Raw genomic sequence first — 19,500 nt, forward strand, 5'->3', positions numbered from 1 at the left:
TATAGGAAGGAAGGAAGGAAGGAAGGAAGGAAGGAAGGAAGGAAGGAAGGAAGGAAGGAAAAAAAAAGGAATAATGACAGTCCCACTTGCCCCCTTTATTCCACCAGTCCATGTGCCAAAGCACAACACTGGTTCATCTGACTTACCACTGCTGGTATGTATGTCCATGCCGAGGTCTTGGGTGGTCCCTGCCTGGGGCAGTCCAGCCGTGTGTCCTACCGTGGCTGCCACCACAGCAGGTGCTTTGCTGGGTCACCAGGGGTCCCTGCCTGGGACGATCTGCCTGGGAGGTGTGTGTCCTGCCACCGCTGCCACAGGTGCCTTGCTGGGTTGCTGGGGGTCCCTGCCTGGGACAGTCTGGCCGCCTGTCCCTTGTTTCTTGTCTACATCCATAGCAGTCTTCCCTCCCTTTCTTTGGTTTTGATATCATGATCACACTAATTTCATAAATGAACTGAGAAGTATTCCTCCTTTTCTATAGTCTGGAAGAGATTTTATAGATAGAGTGTTGAGTCCTCTTTACAAGTTTGGTAGAATCTTTGGCAAAACTATCTAGGTCTGCAGGTTTCCTTTTGTGGAGAGTTTTAAACTTATAAATTCAATTTCCTTAGTAATTGTTAAGTTACTTAAGCTTATTAAGCTATTTAAATTATTTGTTACACATTGGAATGTGTAATGATTTGTGTTTTTGAGGACTTGGTTCGTTTCATCTAAGTTTTTAAATTTGTGTGTGCAAGATTTTTCATAGTATTTTTTTATTATTCTGTTGATGTCCTAGGTTCAGAAATGACATCCCCTGTCTCATGTCTGATCATCTTTCTTCTTTGCCTTTTCAATTTTGCTAGAGCTTTGACAACTGTATTGATCTCTTCAAAGAACCATCTTATTATGTTATTGATTTTCTCAGTCGTTTTTGTTTTCCATTTTATTGATTTCTGCACTTCCTTCTGCTTGGTTTGATTTTATTTTACCTTCTCTTTCTAGTTTTTTTTGAGGTGGGATGTTAGATTGTTGATTTGAGACTTTTCCTATTTATTTATTTATTTAGGTTTTCTTCCGGTACTGGGAATCAAACTCAATCTCATGCTTGCCAGGCAGACGCTGTGCCACTGAGCTAAATCCCCAGCCCCAAGAGACTTTTCTTATTTTTGAATGGATGGATTTAGTACTGTAGATTTTCTCAGCAGTGCCTTCACTGTGTCCTGTGGATTTTGATATGTTGTATTTTATTTTCATTCAATCATTGTGTTTTTAAAAATTTCTCCTGGATTATTTAGAACAGTAACATTTAGAACAGTAACATTCAATATAGTCAGAGTTAACATGCAGTGACTAATTTAGTGTATGATCAAGTACATAGTAATAAACATAATAAAGTATGAATAATCTACATGAGAAAACTTTAAAATGCAATTAAAGATTCTGAAGAAAATTTGAACAAATTAAAAAACATGTCATATTCTTTTTTCAATAAATTTTATTGTGTTATATATATACTTTAAGATATATAACATATTATAAGATACATATAGATAGTAACTGGTTACTATGGAGACAAATTAACATATCCAGCATCTTATATAGTTACCCTTGTGTGTGCGTGTGTATCTGTTTGTGTGACAAGAGCAGCCAAAATCTACTCATTTTGCAAAAATCCTGCTGTAACCCACATGTTGTGCATTAGTTCTCTAGACTTGTTCATCCTGCCTCCTCCTGCTACACATTCTTCGATCTATACCTCCCCATGTCCAGCACTAATTAAAGAAAATTAAAGAAAAAGAATTAGAGAATCTGATTCTGGAGTTTATGTGGAAAAAATTACAAAATAAGAATAAATAGGAAATTCTTAAGGTAAAACCAACCAACTACAACAATTACATGGAGTGGTATGACCATGAAGAAATAAACAGACAAGTGAAAGAGAATGTCAGGGAATAGACCCAAACTTAAAAGGGAATTTATTTATTTACTTACTTACTTTATTTATTTATTTTGGTGACAGAGTCTCACTGTGTAGACAGGCTCACCTCAAACTCCCAATCCTCCTGCCTCAGCTTGCCATGTGCTGGGATTACAGATGTGTGCCACCACACCCAACTAGTAAGAGAATTTAGTATAGATACAGATAGTATTTAAAATCAGAAGGTAGACCTGAATTCTTCAGTAAATGGTAGGCAAACCATCTTGCATAGCATTAGATTAATTTCTCACATGATTTCAAAAGATTGAATCATAAGAGATTAAACCATAAAAATACTAAAGAAAACATGGAAACATTTAAAAATGGTCTTGAAAGAAGACTTAACTATGACAGAAAAATAACAATAAAAGATCCATTTGACTAGAAAATAATTTGGGGGTGCTGGGGATGTAGCTCAGCAGCACAGCACCTGCCTGGCAAGCACAAGGTCCTGAGTTCAATTCCCAGTACCAAAATAAATAAGCAAACGAAAAAAAAATTTTTGCATAGCAAAAACATCATAAACAAAGTCACGGCATGGGCAGTTTGCATCTCTCCTTACAAAGAGGCAATTTTTCCAATAAGTAATGAGTTCCTTCAAATCTGTAAGGGTGAACCAACTGTTCAGCAGAGAAGTGGGCGAAGAATAGGAATAATTCAAAGAAAGGAAGAATACTGCAGCTTCACTCAGAGTAAGAGAACCACAAAAGAGATACCAGCTTCCGTGTACCAAATCTTCAGAAATCAAACAGCAGCTGAGAACACAGCCTGTGGAGAAAGAGGCGCAAGAACACTCGTGCGTTGTTGCGGGAGTGGAGATTGTCACAGCGTTCATGAAAAGCAATTTGGCCACGTTCTCTTCGACTCAAAACTTCTGCACCCAGATATGTATCCTAAAAATAGCCTTGCAAGTCTAAGAAATCACATTTGCCCAAAGATACATACTGCAGCAGTTTTTCATATCAAATGATTACAAGTCACCTAAATGCCTATCAGTAGGGAGCTGAGTAAGTAGATTGTGATACATTTGTACATTGAAATACTGTGTGGTTATTACAAGTCATAAGGCAGTTTTATATGAACTAATATAAAAAAGTATCTAAGACACCTGTTACTGAAAAAAACAAAGTAGGAAAAAATAGGTATAGCATGTTATTTCTTTTTCTTTTAAGCCTTGTATGCATCAACTAGGAAAGATACACGAGAAACTGGTAACAATTGTTGGCCTTGTACAGGAGCTGAGTGGAACTTGGGAAGCTTGAGGGCAGCGTTGGGAGGAAGATTTCCTTAATATACTTCCACTATATACTCTTTTGTATCTATGTTTCCCACCTTGTGGAGGGATTCACTATTTTAAAAACTAAGCAAATGGTCACGAGCTGTTTCTCCTCTGCCAGCCTCCTCTGCTGTGCTGCCCTGCCTTGGAGCCAGCCAACTATGGACTAAAACCTCTATAAAATATGATTGATGTATATAAAACTGATTTAAAATACGATCGTAGGTCTGCAGGCTGAGGCACATGGAAGCTTACCATCATTAAAGAAAGTTAAGGGACAGAAAAGCAAGAGCACAGGGAGATGGCACACAGATGTTGAAATCATCAAGAACTGAGAGAGCCAGAGGGGAGATCTGACACAGGTGAAAAGGAGGAGGCGTATAGAGAAGGTGATATGAAGACAAATCAGAGAAACACAAGCTGAAGAACGCCAGAAGTCACCACACGCCATAGAAACAAGGGACGGATTCTTCTCTCTCGAAGGAGCAAGCCCTCTGACACCTTGATTTCAGCCCAGCAGTCCCGATCCAGACCTGTGACCCTGGAGTTGTGAGACAATATGGGTTTGTACTGTTTTAGAGCATTAAGTTTGTAGCAACCTGTAAGAGCAGTCACAGAAATTAATAATAGGTGAAGGAAAGATTCAAAGACGAGAAGGAGAGGCGGAGTGGACGTAGTTCATGACAGATCTTAAAGTCCAGAGAGCCCAGGGAAGAGGGAGAAGGAGGCAGAGTTGTAGAGGAACTACGAAGCTGTATAGAGCACAGGCATGGAGGATTAGTCTGAAGTCCTTGGGCTACTTGTAGTTATCAACTAAATAGAGATAAAGGAATTCTTAACCAGGGAATGCAGTGGAATTAGTCCTTATGATCTAAGAGGCAGACTTTGAAGGTGTGTTCAAGAGGGAAGAAGGATGTGCTTCAACAGACTTTATGTCCCTCTCAAATTCATGTGTCAAAATCCTACCCCTTAAGATGAGTAATCACTTCTGGTAAGTGATTAAGTCATGTGTCTATCGAATCAGTAAGTTAATAGATAGTAATTATGCCCTCACCAGATACCACATCTTCTGGTACCTTGATCTTGGATTTCTGGCTTCTAGAACTGTGGAAAATAAATGTTTGTTGTTTGTAAGCCAAAAAAAAAAACAAAGTAATTTTTAAATACCTAAGAATCCCAAAAGAGACAGTCGAAGAGAATGTGTGTGCCTGCATGTGTGAGCCCATGTGTGTATATAAGGGTGTGTTACTAGGGATGGAACCCAAGAGTACTATGCCCTGAGGTACAGCCCCTGCCCTTTTTATTTTCTATTTTGGCACAAGGTCTCACTAAGTAGCCCAGGCTGGGCTCATGCATACAATCCTCCTACTCAGCTTCCCCAGTAGTTGGGATTATAGGTGTGTAAATTAGTCTTTGTTCCCAGAGCACAGACTAAAAGTCCTGGAGAAGGAGGCGCATGAACCAGGAGTCGGGACAATTTTGGTCTTGACTTCTTCAGAAGTTTGCACTTAGGAAATCATGGAATTCCATGGTGAGAAACTGCTAGAGATCCACCAGACCAGCTTTATTCTGTGGAAGAGGGAAGGCCAATCAGAGAACAAACATCTCCTCTGTCTGCTGAGAGCATCTTCCACATCCACTGTGGCCTCTTCCAGCCCTGCCTTCACCCATAGGAGCCCAGCAGGTGTCTGCTTCCTGGACATGGCATCCACCTCTGGGATCTAGGGGTAGAGTATGAGGCATCCAACATACTCACCATGGTCGCTACCCTTCTGTGACCCAGAGTCACTCTTCTTGCAGCCTGCAGGGTATCAAGACATCTTTAACCCCTACTCCGCCCCCTGAGCCTCAGGTATCCTTCCTGGAACTTTCCTATCCCTGGACCACATGGAGATCTATCCCCTGGACTCTGTCTCACTTCTCACTTACCCACAAAGTGCTGAGAATGATAATAAAAAGCATTGGAGGTGAATGTAACCTCACACATCTTTAAGGATTCTGTGTATCTGATTATCTTCAGATCACAGGTTTCCTTTGACTCTCATAACAGTGCCATAAAGCAGGTTTATTCTGCAGCTTTCAAATGGCAGTCAAATATTTGTACAAAGATTTGTTTTTCCAAGTACTTTTCTATACATTACCTCCTTGCAACTCCCTGATACCCTCATCTAGACAAGAAAAGCTTTATTAACCCAGATACACAAATGAGAATACTGCAGCCATAGCTGTGGAATAGAAGATAAGAATATGTGCTTTTGAACCCTAACTCAGTGGATTGTTTGTACCTGTTTTGTCAGGTGTGATGTGAACACAGTGATATCTGTATCATCTGTCATATTGGATTATTGTTAGGATTAAATGACTATGGTTCTGAATAATGTCAAGAATTAACATTCTAAAAATCATGTCCTATTCCTTTACTCCACCATTTAAAACTTTTTTTTAACTTTAAAAATGTTTTTACAAAAGAGGAGAGAATCAAATGACATCAAATAACTGTGACAAAAATCAATGTACCCATCCCCTGCTTCAACATTTTTCAGTACCAAGTCAGCTATACTCCTATCCAACCCCCCTTTCTTTTCCTTTATTAACTAGATTTTAAAATAGTGACATATTTCCCTAACATCTTCCAAAGTGGACTAATGGTTTGTTTAGAATTGTTTTTATATGTTATCAGGAATTCACAGATTTAGACACATTTGTTATATTTTAGTCTGTATTACTCATCTTTCCCATTTCTGAGGCATAATACCCAACACCCACAACTTAAAGATGGAGTGGTTTAATTTGATGCCCAGTTTTAAGGGGTTCAGTCCATGGTAGACTGATTTAAGCCATGAAAATCATGCAGAAGAACATGGCAGAGCATAAATGCTTAGTTCATGGCAGCTGAGAAATAGAGCAGGGGACAATGCCAGAGGAAGGGACCAGTGATCATATATAGTACCCAAGATCATGCCTCCATGACTCACCCAGACACATGGAGGAGTGTGCTTTTCTAGTCCCCAGGCAGCTCCCAAGCCAATCAAGTTGACATAATTAGGCTTAATCCCCTGTAGTGGCTGATACATTGTGTCAACTTGAGAAGGTTAGAAGTTTAACTAAGTAACTCAGAAGTTCCACATCCTGGGGTGTAGAGGACATGCCCTTACTGCACTAGGATGTTGTTCATTGTCAACTTGAGAAGTTCAGAATTTAAGTCATTCAGCAGGGGGCTAGCATCCTCACTTTGCAAACATCCTGAACTTGTGCAAGAGGAGGGCACAGAGATCATATGAGTGCTACACCCACCCAGGGGTGGGTAGCTTGCATACAACATAAGGGAGGAAAAGAGGCTTGTTCCTCCCCACCTTTTGCTTTTGTTGCTTTTGCTGTCTTCTGCCACCTTAAAGAGTTGCCCCTCACCATGCCACCCTGCCTTAGAGGCAGCTGATTACAGACTGAAACCTCCACTAACTGTGAGCTGAATAAACCTTTACTTCCTTCATTTTGGGCATTGGGTATTTTGTCCCAGCAATGAGAGAAAAGTAACTAAGACACCAGCGCACACCATATTACAGTTGTTATCCTTATTGATGACCCACTTGACACCAGGGAAACTGGTTGGCTTCTCAGACCTTTGCTGTGACTCTATAGTCTTTGACACTTCACTTGCTTTTTTGGTATGATGAGATGTGCCAGGCTCACTTCGAACAGTTGCTGCATTGAATTTGGAAAAAGCCATTTCTCCAAGGAAGCCTGACTAGGGTTCATAATATGATTGGTAGGGGTACTCATTCATGCAATGATGGCTATAGTTTCTGTATTTCTAAGCCTTGCAGTGAACAGCTAAGAAATATGTGCACATGTACACACACACACATGCGTATGATTCAGATAAAATGTATGGAGTTCACACTGTTGGTTCTGATCAGAACTACACAATCATAATCAGGGCTACAGAATTTTAGCTGAGCACAGTGATGCACAACTGTAATTCCAGCACTCAGAAGGCTGAGCCAAGAGGATCACCACAATTTTGAGGCCAGCCTGGGATACATAGTGAGTTCAAGACCAGCCTGAATTGCTGTTATGGCTTGTGTCTAGATGTCCCCCCAAAGCCTCATATGGTCATAATGTTTTTTTCAGAGGTGGCTGAATATAGGGTGTGTGATTGTTTCATAGAGTACTGTTGTAATTAAGGGTGCTGAGATTAAGGGTGAGTGATTGCTGAATCAGTCCACTAACTGGATTTTCACTGCCCTAATCCCAGTAGACAGTATATAGTATAAGAGGCAGAAAGTGGCTTGCCTCGCTCTTTCTTGTTGCTTTTGCTGTCTTCCACTACCATGAACAGTTGCCCCTCTGCCACATGCCACCTTGCCTTGGAGCCAGCCCATGATGGACTGAAATGTCTACAACTATGAGCTAAATAAATCTTTCCCCCTTTAACTTTGGGTGTTGGGTATTTTGTCTCAGTAACAAGAAAAGTAACTAAGACAGAATTCAGTGCCAGAGAAGAACTACTAGATCATATGAGTGCTACACCCACCCAGGGGTGGGTAGCTTGCATACAGGGTCATTGCTGTGACTATACCTGACCATGTGGTTCAAGAGCCTTTGGGAATCTCTTGTGGGAAGAGTTTTGAATGATTCAGAGATGCTGGTTGAAATACCTTAGGCTGGATGGGAGATTCTGATCAGAGCTCAGAAGACCAGAAGGCTGAGAGAAATGCTGCTGGTAAAGACCAGGCTCAGGAGTTTTCTGCTGGGAAGAAGGACTGCACAGGCTGCTAGACTCCAGACAATGTGTGCAATGCCATGGCAGAAAGTTTGCCTGCATTTTGTTCTTGTCCACAGACTTTGCCTGAGGCTGAGATTAAGGGTGGCAGACTAATTAATCTTGTAGAAGAAGTCTCAAGGCAGTCAAATGTTGAGGCAGTGGGATGGCTACTGTTGGGGGCTCTTAGTCACATTTATGTTGAAAATCAAGAGCAAAGAGCCCAACAGAATGATTTAAAACATTGTGAGTTTGGTCAGAGAGGAAGCTCCAGTAAAGTCGTGGACTGCAAAGATAGAGCAGAGCAGATCTTAAGTACTGAGAAGGAACAGGAAAATAGAAAAGAGGGCCTGCAAGCATCACAAGAAGCAGTAGGACTCCACCTTTTGTAGCCTCAAAATTGCAAAAGTGAAAGACTTTCCTTTGAGAAGAAAGCCACAGAGCACCATGTTCCAGAAAGGCAGCAGCATAAAGAATTTGTCCTGCAGAATTTGATTCAGAGTGCTCAGTGATCCAGGCACTTGACCATTACAGCCAAGAGAAAAGAAAGCCTGGCTAATGCTCCAGCTGGCAGCAGAACTTGGCATCATCCACATGGTCCTGGTTTTAGGTGCATGCAGAATGTCAGAGTTATGGGGTAAGGAAGGCTTGGAATTTCAGAAGGCCTGGGAGGCCAGGCGGTATGCCCCCAAGAGGGCAGTGTGTGAAGTTGAAGTTTTGAGTGTGAAGCCAAAGGTACAGTGGAGACCCCAGAAGTTTGGAGAATCCAGGAATTTGGATCATCTGAGGAAAACTGCAAGGAGGGAGCAGAACAGGCCCAAGAGAAAAGCCATGGGAGTTAGAACCACCAGAAATGCTGTAGGGGCTGAGCCACACAAGCCCTTTGGAGTTCACATATTGCTACAGATTGCCTCAGATGCTGCACATGGAACTACAGGATTTAATGTTTGCCTTGCTAGATTTTGGACTTGCTTTGGTCCCAATCCTTTGTATCCCCATTTGTAACTTTTGGGATGGAAATGTCTATCTTGTGCCATTGAATGTTGGAAGTGTTTAACTTTCTTGTCATTTGTACAGGGGCTCACAGCTAAAAGTTTCCCTTACATCTCAGAGGAGATTTTTGACTTGGACTTTTCAACAGTGTTGAAAGTGTTAGGACTTTGGCAATTCTTGAAGATGGATTAATAAAGAGATGTGCATGAGTCTTTGTGGGGGTCAGGGGCAAAATATTATGATTTGTGTCTAGATGTCCCTCCAAAACCTCGTGCAGTCATAGCATTTTTTCAAAGGTGGCTGAATCTAGGGTGTGTGATTGATTCATAGTACAGTGTTGATCAGTCCACTGATTGGATTGGCACTGCCCTAATCCCAGTAGTCCAGATACGATGTAAGGACAGAAGGAGGTTTGTCCCACTCTCTCTTGTTGCTTTTGCTGTCTTCTGCTACCATGAGCAGTTGCCCCTCTGTCATGTGCCGCTTTGCCTTAGAGTTAGCCCATTATGGGCTGAAATCTCTACAAACTATGAGCTAAATAAACCTTTCCCCCTTTTACTTTGGGTGTCAGGTATTTTGTCACAGCAATGAGAAAAGTAAGACAACTGCATAGCGAGACCCTGTCTTAAAAAAAAAAATGACTACAGAAGTTTACCCAATCCCATCAATCCTACATGAGCATCTTAATCAGAAAATCTTATTTCTCAGCAGCATTAATATTATGACTTGATTTATCCCATAATGAACATGTGAATATCTTAGACTAATAATAACAATAATATCATAGTACCATCCATAATATAATTATTGGAACCATTTTAGATTTCTTGAGAGGGAGTATAGCAGTTCTTTTTTTTCTTGAGGGTATAACCATCAAATAAAATATAATCAAATAATCATGTTTTAATTTCTCTATGTGTGTTACATCAACCACTGCCATCATAGGTTCATTTCTCTCATTTTATTTTCACTTTTAGGAACTTCTTTTAACATTTTTAGTTGTGCTTTATAAAGTCACATATTTATACATACTAAAGCCATACATCAAAGTAAGTCTCCAAATTACATTTGAGTTGCAAACTTTCACATATGAACGGACCTCGCATTTGGTATTTTATGCTTTACAACGTATATATATATTTGTGGGCCAGGAATATAGCTCAGTAGCGCAAGCACCTGCCTGGCAAGCATAACGTCCCGGTACCAAAATAAAAAAATAAAAAAAAAAAAGTATATATATTTGTGTCAAAGGTGTATAAGATTCATTTTGTCAGACTTAATGAACAAATCCGACTTATGAATGTTCTCCCAGAACAGAAGTTGTTCTTAGGATGGAGACTAACTATATTCAAAGTCAGCTTTGAATGTAGAGCCCCGATCCCTGCCGCCTCATTTCCCTCCCATGGTCCTTTTAAAATGTAGTTTATGCTTTATCTTCTTAATGTCTTTTTAAAAATCTAATAAATACATACATACTTTTGCATTCCTGTCCCCTTTCTTAAGGGAACGGTGACATGTTAAACACACTTTTTCCTGTCATACTTTTCTGATTAATAACATGATCTCACAACATAGGCATAGAGGACATATTTCAAATAGACTCCTTGATCTAAGATTACTGAATCAAAGAATAAATGCATACTTACTTTGGTGGATATTGCCACATTCTCTTACTGCAGTGGACTTTATCATTTCCCACAGATACACTTCAATGTAAAGCGTGTAATTAAATGAAACCTATTATCTGTACTGACAAAAGTTAAAAATGATTTCCCCAAAGAACTGGAACCAGAAGTCAAGTCCCCCACATGTTAACTAGCGGCCCAATGTCCACCTGATCTACGTTACTGAACTTTCTTCCCATCTTACAGTTGAAGAAACTGAGACTTGAACAGGCAAGAGCCTCACCCTCAATGACATAATAAAAGAACGGAAAATTGTAAAATTAGATCTCCTTTCAGTGTGTTATGAATTTATTTATGATCAAGTCAAGTTTGTTTATCTATAGACAGGAAAGAAAAACAGTAGTTCTCTTAAGGAAGGTAAGACGTTAATTAAATAATTATGGGTAAATTCTCCCTTGGGAGTAGGAGAGAGCTTCTTTGAGCTATAGCTGAACTCCATTCAGGTGAAGAGAATCAGCAATTAGACTCTGGTGTCAGGCACTGAAAAATGACTGGAAGGATGACCAATGTGGTTAAGCACCTTGCAGACTCTGCCACTGTCTCACAGGCCTCTGAGCTTCAGACAAAGAGGTCTTAACGCTTTGCAAAACTTTACGAATGGATGTGGACGAAGATGTCATTTCCCCAGTGAATGACCATGCTGCAAACCACAAGGCCTTCTCCCCTTCCCTAGAGTAACCGTGGGGCTCTCCTTTGTGCTTACTTTGAGACAGGTTGATTGACTTATGTGCAGCTTGGGGCCCTGGAGCTTTCCTGCCCTCTGCACACTGCCGCAGAGCCACCCCTGGTGCTGTGAGGAAGAGGCTGAAGGAGGTGGAGGAGGTGAGTGGACGTTTTTTTGCCTTCTGCCCCAGGTGTCTTCCCAGGGATGGTTGGTTCCCTCTCCCCAGGGATAGGAGCCCAGAGTCACCATAGAGCCACACCCCAAGGACCTACCTGCATGGAGGCCGGCACATGGGGTGGGGAGCACTGACATCCTCTTCCTGCAGGTGGAGTCAGCAGTGCCAGCCTCGCCACTGTGCCCCCATCCATTGAACTGGAAAATTGGGACCCAGCTTTGCTTGTGGCCTGAATTCCCCCTTAGCCTGGACCCCACAACCTGGAGGCTTCTGAGTGACAGCCCTGGCATGTGGCGGGCAGCTGAGAACCTCTTCTCCGGGCGGGGCCTGGCTCCCTGGCAGGTGGACAGCTGTCCAGGTGCAGGAAGTAGCGAGGCCACTGCACTGAAGCCACACCCTGGGTTCAGGGTCTGCATTTTCCATTCCGGCTAGAGTTTCCCACTGCTCTGGCCTTCCTGCTTCCTCAGGCAGGGCGACAGAGCTTCGATTTTATCAGGGGATTAATTGGCCACCCGGAGGCTGCAGGGCAGGGTGGTCTGACCCCAAGGCCTGGGTTCCTTTTTCTCTGGCTTTGACCATCTCTGCCTTAGGGCAGCATCTTTCTGGCTCTAGATTCCTCCCCATGTTTCTCATGATCCCCCAGATAGAGTTGGGGAGGAGACAAGGAGAGTGTGGGAAAGAGGAGACGGAGCACACTGATAACATGGCTTTGGGATCAGAGCAGACCTGATGCTAGTCCAGCCCCATTTGCTACGTGATCTCTGGAAAGTTTTTTTTGTTTGTTTGTTTGTTTTAATCTACTCTGAGCCTTGGTTTGTCAGTTTATAAAAGCAGGGTAGTAATGAACATCTTACTGTGGAGATGAAAGAGTAAAGAGATGGCATATAGTAGGTGTTCAATAGATGTGCAGGTTATGGCTCATATCAGTGGCAGCACAGATACACCTGTATGAAAGTAGTCTGTGTGGGCCTCTGAGGGCTCTGGCTGGCCACAGTACAGCATCAGGTTCCAGGGACCACCTGGAAGATGCATCGGACTGCAGGGCTTTTTCATCTTCACTGTTCTCAAACAACACTTGAACGTGGGATAGTGGGGTGCAGGTGCCACAACATGCTTTTTTGCTTTTACTCTATGAGAAGGACTCTGATCACGAAATTGTTATGCCTGTTTAGTTAAGTAGACATGTAGTATGTGTAACACTACATGCAAACAGATGCCAGGTTTGCAGCAGAATCGGGGAGCTACTCCCCCTCAGGGTCACTGTGTCTCCTCCCACCACTTTTCATGCACCCTCTCCCACTGTATTCCTACCCCAAAAACCTCCTTCAGGCTTCCTGGGGAGCGTACACCCTGGGTTGCCCGTCTAGACCCTAGGGAACCTGAAGCCTGCCATGTCTGATGACAGTGACCTCCCTGTGCAGCAGCAGATCTGGAAGTCCCCAGGGGTGACAACTGCTGCAGCCTGCCTGACTAGAGCTCCCTGGTCTAGCTTGTACCTCAGTACACTTCCAGGCTAAGCAGCAATCCCGGTTGGCTAGGAGCTTCATCCTTTTTATAGTGTGTCTCTACATGAGTCGTATCATTTGACTCCCTACAGCCATGTGATATGAGCATAACCTGTATCATTTCCATTTTATTGATGGACAAACTGAGGCTCCACAAAGTTATTTCCAGCCCTTCATGGTGGTACACACATGTAATCCCAGGTACTTGGGAGGCTGAAGCAGGCGGATCACAAGTTCAAGCCCAGCTTGGGCAACTTAGTGAATTAGTGAGACTCTGTCTCAAAATAAAAAATGCAAAGGGCCAGGAATATCACTCAGTGGTAGAACACTTGCCTAGCATGCACAAGGCCTGGGTTTAGTCCTCGGTACTGGAGAGAGACATAGACAGAAAGAGAGAAACAGAGAGACAGAGAGACCAAGGAATGGGGGTGGAGAGAGAGAGAGAGAATGGCTTACTAGAACAGTGATGCCCTGCATTCAGGCCTGTTTTCCTGCCTTGCCCTTACACATTGCCTCCCAGCGGGGGCAGCCATGCATTGCAAAGGGGGTACCTATTGGAGACTTTCAGACACACAGAAAAAAATTAAGGACAGAGCAAAGAGAACTACAGGCATGCAGGGACATGTGGTGCTTGTGGGGACAATAATAATTCCCGAGAGAGGGGAGCTGAGCTGGGTTGCTTTAGCTGCTGACAGTAGCCATGATGATAATCAACACCTGAGCACACCTAGGCGCTGTGCTCCCTTGCAGCTCCCTGTGTTCCTCCTCACAGCAGCCCTAGGAGGTGGGACCTGTGTCACCCTCACTTTACTAATGACAAAATAAATGTACATGAAAGTTAATGTGCTTGCCTAGAGTCCCCATCCACCCCTTCTAAGAAAGTGCCAGCGCCTGGAATTGAATCCCAGCAGTCCAGCCTGGGACCTGCACAGCTGGCCCTTGGGTTGGGGGCTGTATTTCAGTGGCGGTGGAGCGAAGTGTTTGTTCCAGGTGTCATCAAAACACTGCAGAATGTTTCTGAGCAAATGTTCACCAGGTTCCAGCTGCAAGTCTGACCTTGTAGCTCCAGCTGGGAAACCTCTGCAGGAGCCCTTCCTTTCTCTGGCTTTTCTCCCTTTGTTCCCAGGCCACTGCCACCTGCAGCAGCCCTAGGTATCTGCTGCTCTCAAAGCTCGTCCTTCTCCATCTCTTCCCACCCCAGGATGAGGAGCCCCCATACCCTGCCACCCCTAGGGCTTTAGCTTGTTGTCAGCTCAGGTCACTGGGAGCAGACACTTGCCCTCTGACGCATGGCAGGGAGACTGCCCGGCTCTCCCAGGCCTTCAATTTCGCAAATGGATCCATTTGGTTAATTGCTCTTCCACTGCTAAGCCCCCTGCCTGTCAGCAAGAAGCTGGGCCACTTCTTTCCAGAAACGTCACTGCAGCCACCGGTGGTGGCCACACAGCGCAGGCTCAGGACACACACTGTGCACTGATGAGGGTGGGCCAGCTGGCTCACTGTCTGTCTTGCTTCCCCACCCCCGCCCCCAAATGGATTCCAGGCCACTGAGACAGTGCCTACGTTTAGCCACCTTTTCCTGTGGGTGCTGAGACCAGCAGGGGCAGGTGTGAGGCCGTGGGTGGCAGCAGAGAAAGCTTTCCCTCAGGAGTTCATGTCTACTTTCTTTCTGCTGAAGTGATGCCGTCATTTCTCGTCTCTCCTGGCCTTTTCTAAGACCCCACACCCACCTTTCTCCCCGTGGCTGGGTTGCTACACTGGACACCACATGCCATCCTCTGATTTCCTTTCTAGTGAGACGACCACAGGTTACAGCAAAGGAAGTCCGCAGGCTTCCTGAACTGCCCTGCAGCCAACATTGTGTTTGGCATCGACATACAGAGCTGCCAGCACTTTGCAACCAGGCTTCTAGACCAATGGTGCATCTTGAAACTCAGGGAAAACCTACCCTGTCTGCCCTACACACGTTGTCACCCCTCCCCCTCAGCCTTCTGTGCTTCCTCCTCAGTTCCCCCAGCCTGTGGAAGCCTGCAGGATAGCAGTTGGATGCAGACTGCTGTCTGTATGGGATGTAAATGCAGAAGGCAGGGGAGGGAGGAAAGGAACAGATGCCATGCCCTCCTGCTGGCTTCGTCCTTTCCTCCCCGCCCTGCTTGTCACTGTTAACAGGAATTTTAAAAATGCAACTAGGATGTGTTGTCCTCAGAATATCAGCAGCTAAACTGGTATTGACAGGCGAAGTTGTAAGGAATGGCTCAGGGCAGAGACCAGCCAAAACCACGAGGCTTGTGTAAAGGCAACATGGTGCAGAATTTATTGTGCCTGGGTGCAAGCAGACAGAGGGTTAAAAGACCATCTGTAGGGAGCAAAGAGAAGCAGCCTCTTTTTATGGGGCTTGAAAGAAGGCAAGAGACATGAGGCGAGAAGGTCTTCGTAAACATCAGTGGTCAAAGTTCTGTGGATGTCTTGAGCCTCCATGGGCAAAGTTCTTGAGGCATCCAGTGTAAATGTTTGGGTGTCTTACGATGTCTTGGTGTTTGGAAGATTCCCTGCTCCATCTTACCTCTCTCTCTTTTATGACATCCTGTGTTTGCTGAGGGCACCGGTGCTGAGCTGAGAGCGATGGGCCTCTGCTGGCAGACAGGTTGGGTACTGGGACAGTCATGTCCAAATCGAGCCTTGTAGAAGTCCCTTCAGAAGAGCTGACCCAGCTCCCTCTTGACATCGAGGTCCCAGGTCCTGCATGAAGGAGCTGGTGTGATAAGGGCCATGCAATGCTTTGAAAAAGGGACACCGAGGCAGAGCAGGAGAGAGGAGTCCAGGCAGGTACTCTGGCTGGTCTGGGACCCTGCAGGAGTCTCCCTTTCTCCCTGACCAAAGTAGACACTGCCTGCACATGTCCCCTTACAGTGGCTATAAGAGTGGACAGTAGTTCTGGGGCTGTCAGGCCAATATGTGGTTGCCTGCACCACCACGGCATACTAAGCCCAGCCTGTGCCCTCAGGAAGCTCATAGTCTGGTTATGGGACTGACGGTCACCTCTCTTTTCTCCACCCCACCTGTCTCCTGTAGTGTTGTATCTCTCTCTCTCCCTCTCCCTCTCCCTCCCCCTCTCCTTCCCCCTCTCCTTCCCCCTCGCCTTTCCCCTCTCTCCCCTTCCTCCTCCCCATCTCCTACCACTAGAGTTCAACCTGTGGGGTTTTTGGCTGGTTTTTTGTTTGTCTATATTTTGAGACAGGATCTCACTCTGTAGTACAGGCTGGTGTTGAACTCACTGTGTACCCTAGGCTGGCCTCAAACTGGCAGCAATCCTCCTACCTCAGCCTTCCAAGTGCTGGGATTATAGGCATGTGCCACCATACCTGGCTTAGCCTAGTTTTTAACTAGCTATCTGTGGTGTGTTAAAACTGGGCTTGGAATCCCCTAGTTGAGGCAGGAATAAGCTTCACGGGAGGGATGTGGTGAGTAGATGTTTCTGGATGGGTGTCCTCAGGTGGGGGGTGGTCTGGACTCCAAATGGACACCACCCCGGGAGCTGGGGAGCCACCAGACACACAGTGATGGGCATGCGGAGCTTTGCAATAAGGATGGCTGGTGGGGTGAGCAAAGCTGTCTTCCTTTTGGAAAGATGGAGAGAGGAAAGGAGTGTGAGAGGGGAAGCTTCATTAGAAAGTGGTTATAGGGCTACCTTCCCACTGTGGAGCATTTTATAACTTTCTGTATAGATAGCAACTAGATGGTGACTTACTTAAGGTGACACATAAGAACCTATCCCTAGGTGTTTTTATTTTATTTTTAACTAACAGTATTCATGTGTTGAAATTATAAATCTAAAAACCTAATGCTTTCTTAAACTTTTATATTCAATTTATAATTTCTTCTTAAATCTTACAGATTTTAACAATCATTTGTTTGATCCCATTAATAAACTCCAGTTTTATTCCTTTGAATATTTGAAACTTTATTTGTAATTTTCCTTTGAGGCAAGGTCTCACTGTGTTGCCCCAGCTTGTCCCAAACTGTGAGCCCAAGTGATTCTCCTGTCTTGGCCTCCTCAAAAGCTGGGACTACAGGCTCCAGCCACTGCGCCCAGGCTACTTTTTTTTTTTTTTTTTTAATACTCAGGGTATTCACCTCCCAAAGCTTTCTCTCTCTCTGTCTCTCTCTCTCTCTCTCTCTCTCTCTCTCTCTCTCTCTCTCTCTCTCTCTCTCTTTCTTCTTTTACTTTTGAGACAGGCTCTCAGTAAGTTGCTACATTGCTCAGGATAAGTTCAAATGTGTGGTTCTCCTGCCTCAGCCTCAGAGTGCTGGGATTACAGTTGTGAGACCCTGCACCTGGCTTACTTGTAAATTTTACATTTATTTTCCTCTTTGGAGTATCACAACTTTTTCTAAAAAGCCTTCCAAGTCCTTATTTAGTTGTCTTTCTCATTAATAATTCCAAATAACAGCTTTTTGAGACATAATTCACACATCATAAATTTATCTATGTAGAGTGTACAACTCAATAACTAAATCTTGTTAGTCCCCAGGGTTGGGCAACCATCACTACAGTGAATTAAAGAATTTTCATCACCACTCCCAGTCCCACACCCCAAAAAACCCATGCCATAGGCAGTCACTCCCCTGTCCCACCTCTGCCACCGGCCCTAAGCAACCACTACTCCGCTTTCTGTCTCTCACAGGTCTGCCTATTCTGGATATGTCATATAAATGGGATCATACTGCACGTGTTCTTTTGTCTGGCTTCTTTGATTTAACAAGATGTTGTCAGGGTTGCTTGTGTTGCAATATGTGTCAGAACTTCATTCCTTTCTTGGCTGAATGACACTTCGGGGCACAGATAGACCCCTTTTTATCTATTTATCTGATGGAATAACTGGGACCTATGGGAACTGTGTGCATCACTGTTTGGAGGTGCTGTGGGTCTTAGAGAGTTTCTGAAGCTCCCTGTCTGGTCTTCTGCCTTCAGTCTCCATCTTCTGTCCTGCCGAGGTCCCTTCTTTATACTCTTTCTAAATCATGGACCCACCCTCAGGGACCTGTCACTTGGGTTATCATCATTACCCCCAGTCTTCCTGTAAGCCACGCCCCCTTACTGACAGGAGCTGCCTTGCTGATACCCATCCTGGGGTGCCTCCCCCCACTGAGAGAGGGCTGGGGACTTCTCAGCTTCTCTGTCCAGCTGGGAAGATAAGCAGTGTGTAATTGCTGTGAAACTTTCTCCCTGTAGGCAGAAGACAGGGAGCCAAGGCAAGGGAGAAGCCAGGGCTCTAGTGGTAGAGAGATGGGGCTCTTCTCCTACCGGGTGGTGGCAGAGCTCCTCCTCAGAGGGAGTTGCTTTCTTCTCTCCATCTCAGGCTCCTCCTAGCGACAGTGGACCACCTGGTGACATCACCCCTGGTGGCAGGTGAGAGCAGTACACATCTGCTTCCTTTACAGTCCTGCTCATCTTTATACAGGGATTGACCACTCATATCAGCAAGCTACTAGCAGGGGATGAGTGGGCCCTGAATAATGGGCATTCATAGGTCATCTGCAGGCCTTGGTCAAGCCAGTGCATCACATGCTTCAGGCCAGCTACTCAGGATCCACACATGGTCCACACATAAGGACCTTTCTCCATCGGGGCATGTTTCCTCGCCCTGCCCTGGAGATGAGTGGTTAGCAATGAGGGGAATGCTTTGCCCCTGAAGAGGCCCAGAGAGAGTGGCTGGACTGTAGCATCTGTGATGTCCTTCCTCGTGGCCCAGTGACTGCTGGCCTGGGCCTTCAGCAAGGCTAGGCTGAGGACCAAGGCCACCTGTATACCTCAGGCTTCCTTGCAAGGCCAGGATGAGCTGTGCAGCGCTTCAGCTGGCTTTGGGTCAAGGAGATGTAGAGACAGCAACCCTGCTTCCTGCATGGATAGGGAGGTAGGTAAAGGGTATTCATAATAGCATTGTATGCTGGGGGGAAAAATAAAGAAAAACAAGCTAAAGCTCCACAGTGCCCGGACAGATTGGTGGTATTCCCACCCCATGCTGTGGCAAAGAACAAAGAAGTCTGTGGGTCCAGACTCTGGCCTAACCCCACCAGGTACATCTCGAAGTGAGAGGCAGGCCTGTCCCGCCCAGCGGTGGCTGCCCATCTTCAGTGAGCGTGGCTCTCCTGTGGGGCTCTGGTTCTGCTGTGGCCTATGCATAAAAAAGCAGATGCTTGGCAGAGTGTTTTTTCCCCTAGGAAGCATGGTGTGAACACCAGATATTCCCAAAATCCTTTATGGTCACCTGGAGGGAAGACTTTGCCTGCTTCCTTCTTTCTCATTTCCCTCCCTCACTCCCAATTTAGTAAACGGCCAAAGGGCTCAGGTTTCAACCTGTAGTTTAGTTCTGGGTGTTGAGCAGGAAGCAGCTGTTTTCAGCCGGATCCCTAATCCTAAACCCAGGTGTCCTTCTCCGCCCCTCTGGGAGGGAATCAGGACCCCCTGATCCCGTGTCC

At 44.8% G+C, this 19,500-nt stretch overlaps 1 protein-coding gene across 21 annotated transcripts in view; it reads left to right on the forward strand.

Moving 5' to 3' along the window:
• The window catches only part of Nfasc (neurofascin), a 181,960-nt gene that overhangs the window by 74,523 nt on the left and 87,937 nt on the right, over positions 1 to 19,500 (forward strand). For all 21 annotated transcript variants that reach the window (XM_005375320.2, XM_005375322.2, XM_005375330.2 and 18 more), the window contains one exon: positions 11,390 to 11,498. In XM_005375320.2, the coding sequence (XP_005375377.1) occupies positions 11,390 to 11,498 (109 nt within the window). The remainder of the gene's footprint in view (positions 1 to 11,389; positions 11,499 to 19,500) is intronic.

Source organism: Chinchilla lanigera, unplaced genomic scaffold (genome assembly GCF_000276665.1).
Source record: "Chinchilla lanigera isolate Chin_1 unplaced genomic scaffold, ChiLan1.0 scaffold00005, whole genome shotgun sequence".
In the NCBI taxonomy this organism is placed as follows: domain Eukaryota; kingdom Metazoa; phylum Chordata; class Mammalia; order Rodentia; family Chinchillidae; genus Chinchilla; species Chinchilla lanigera.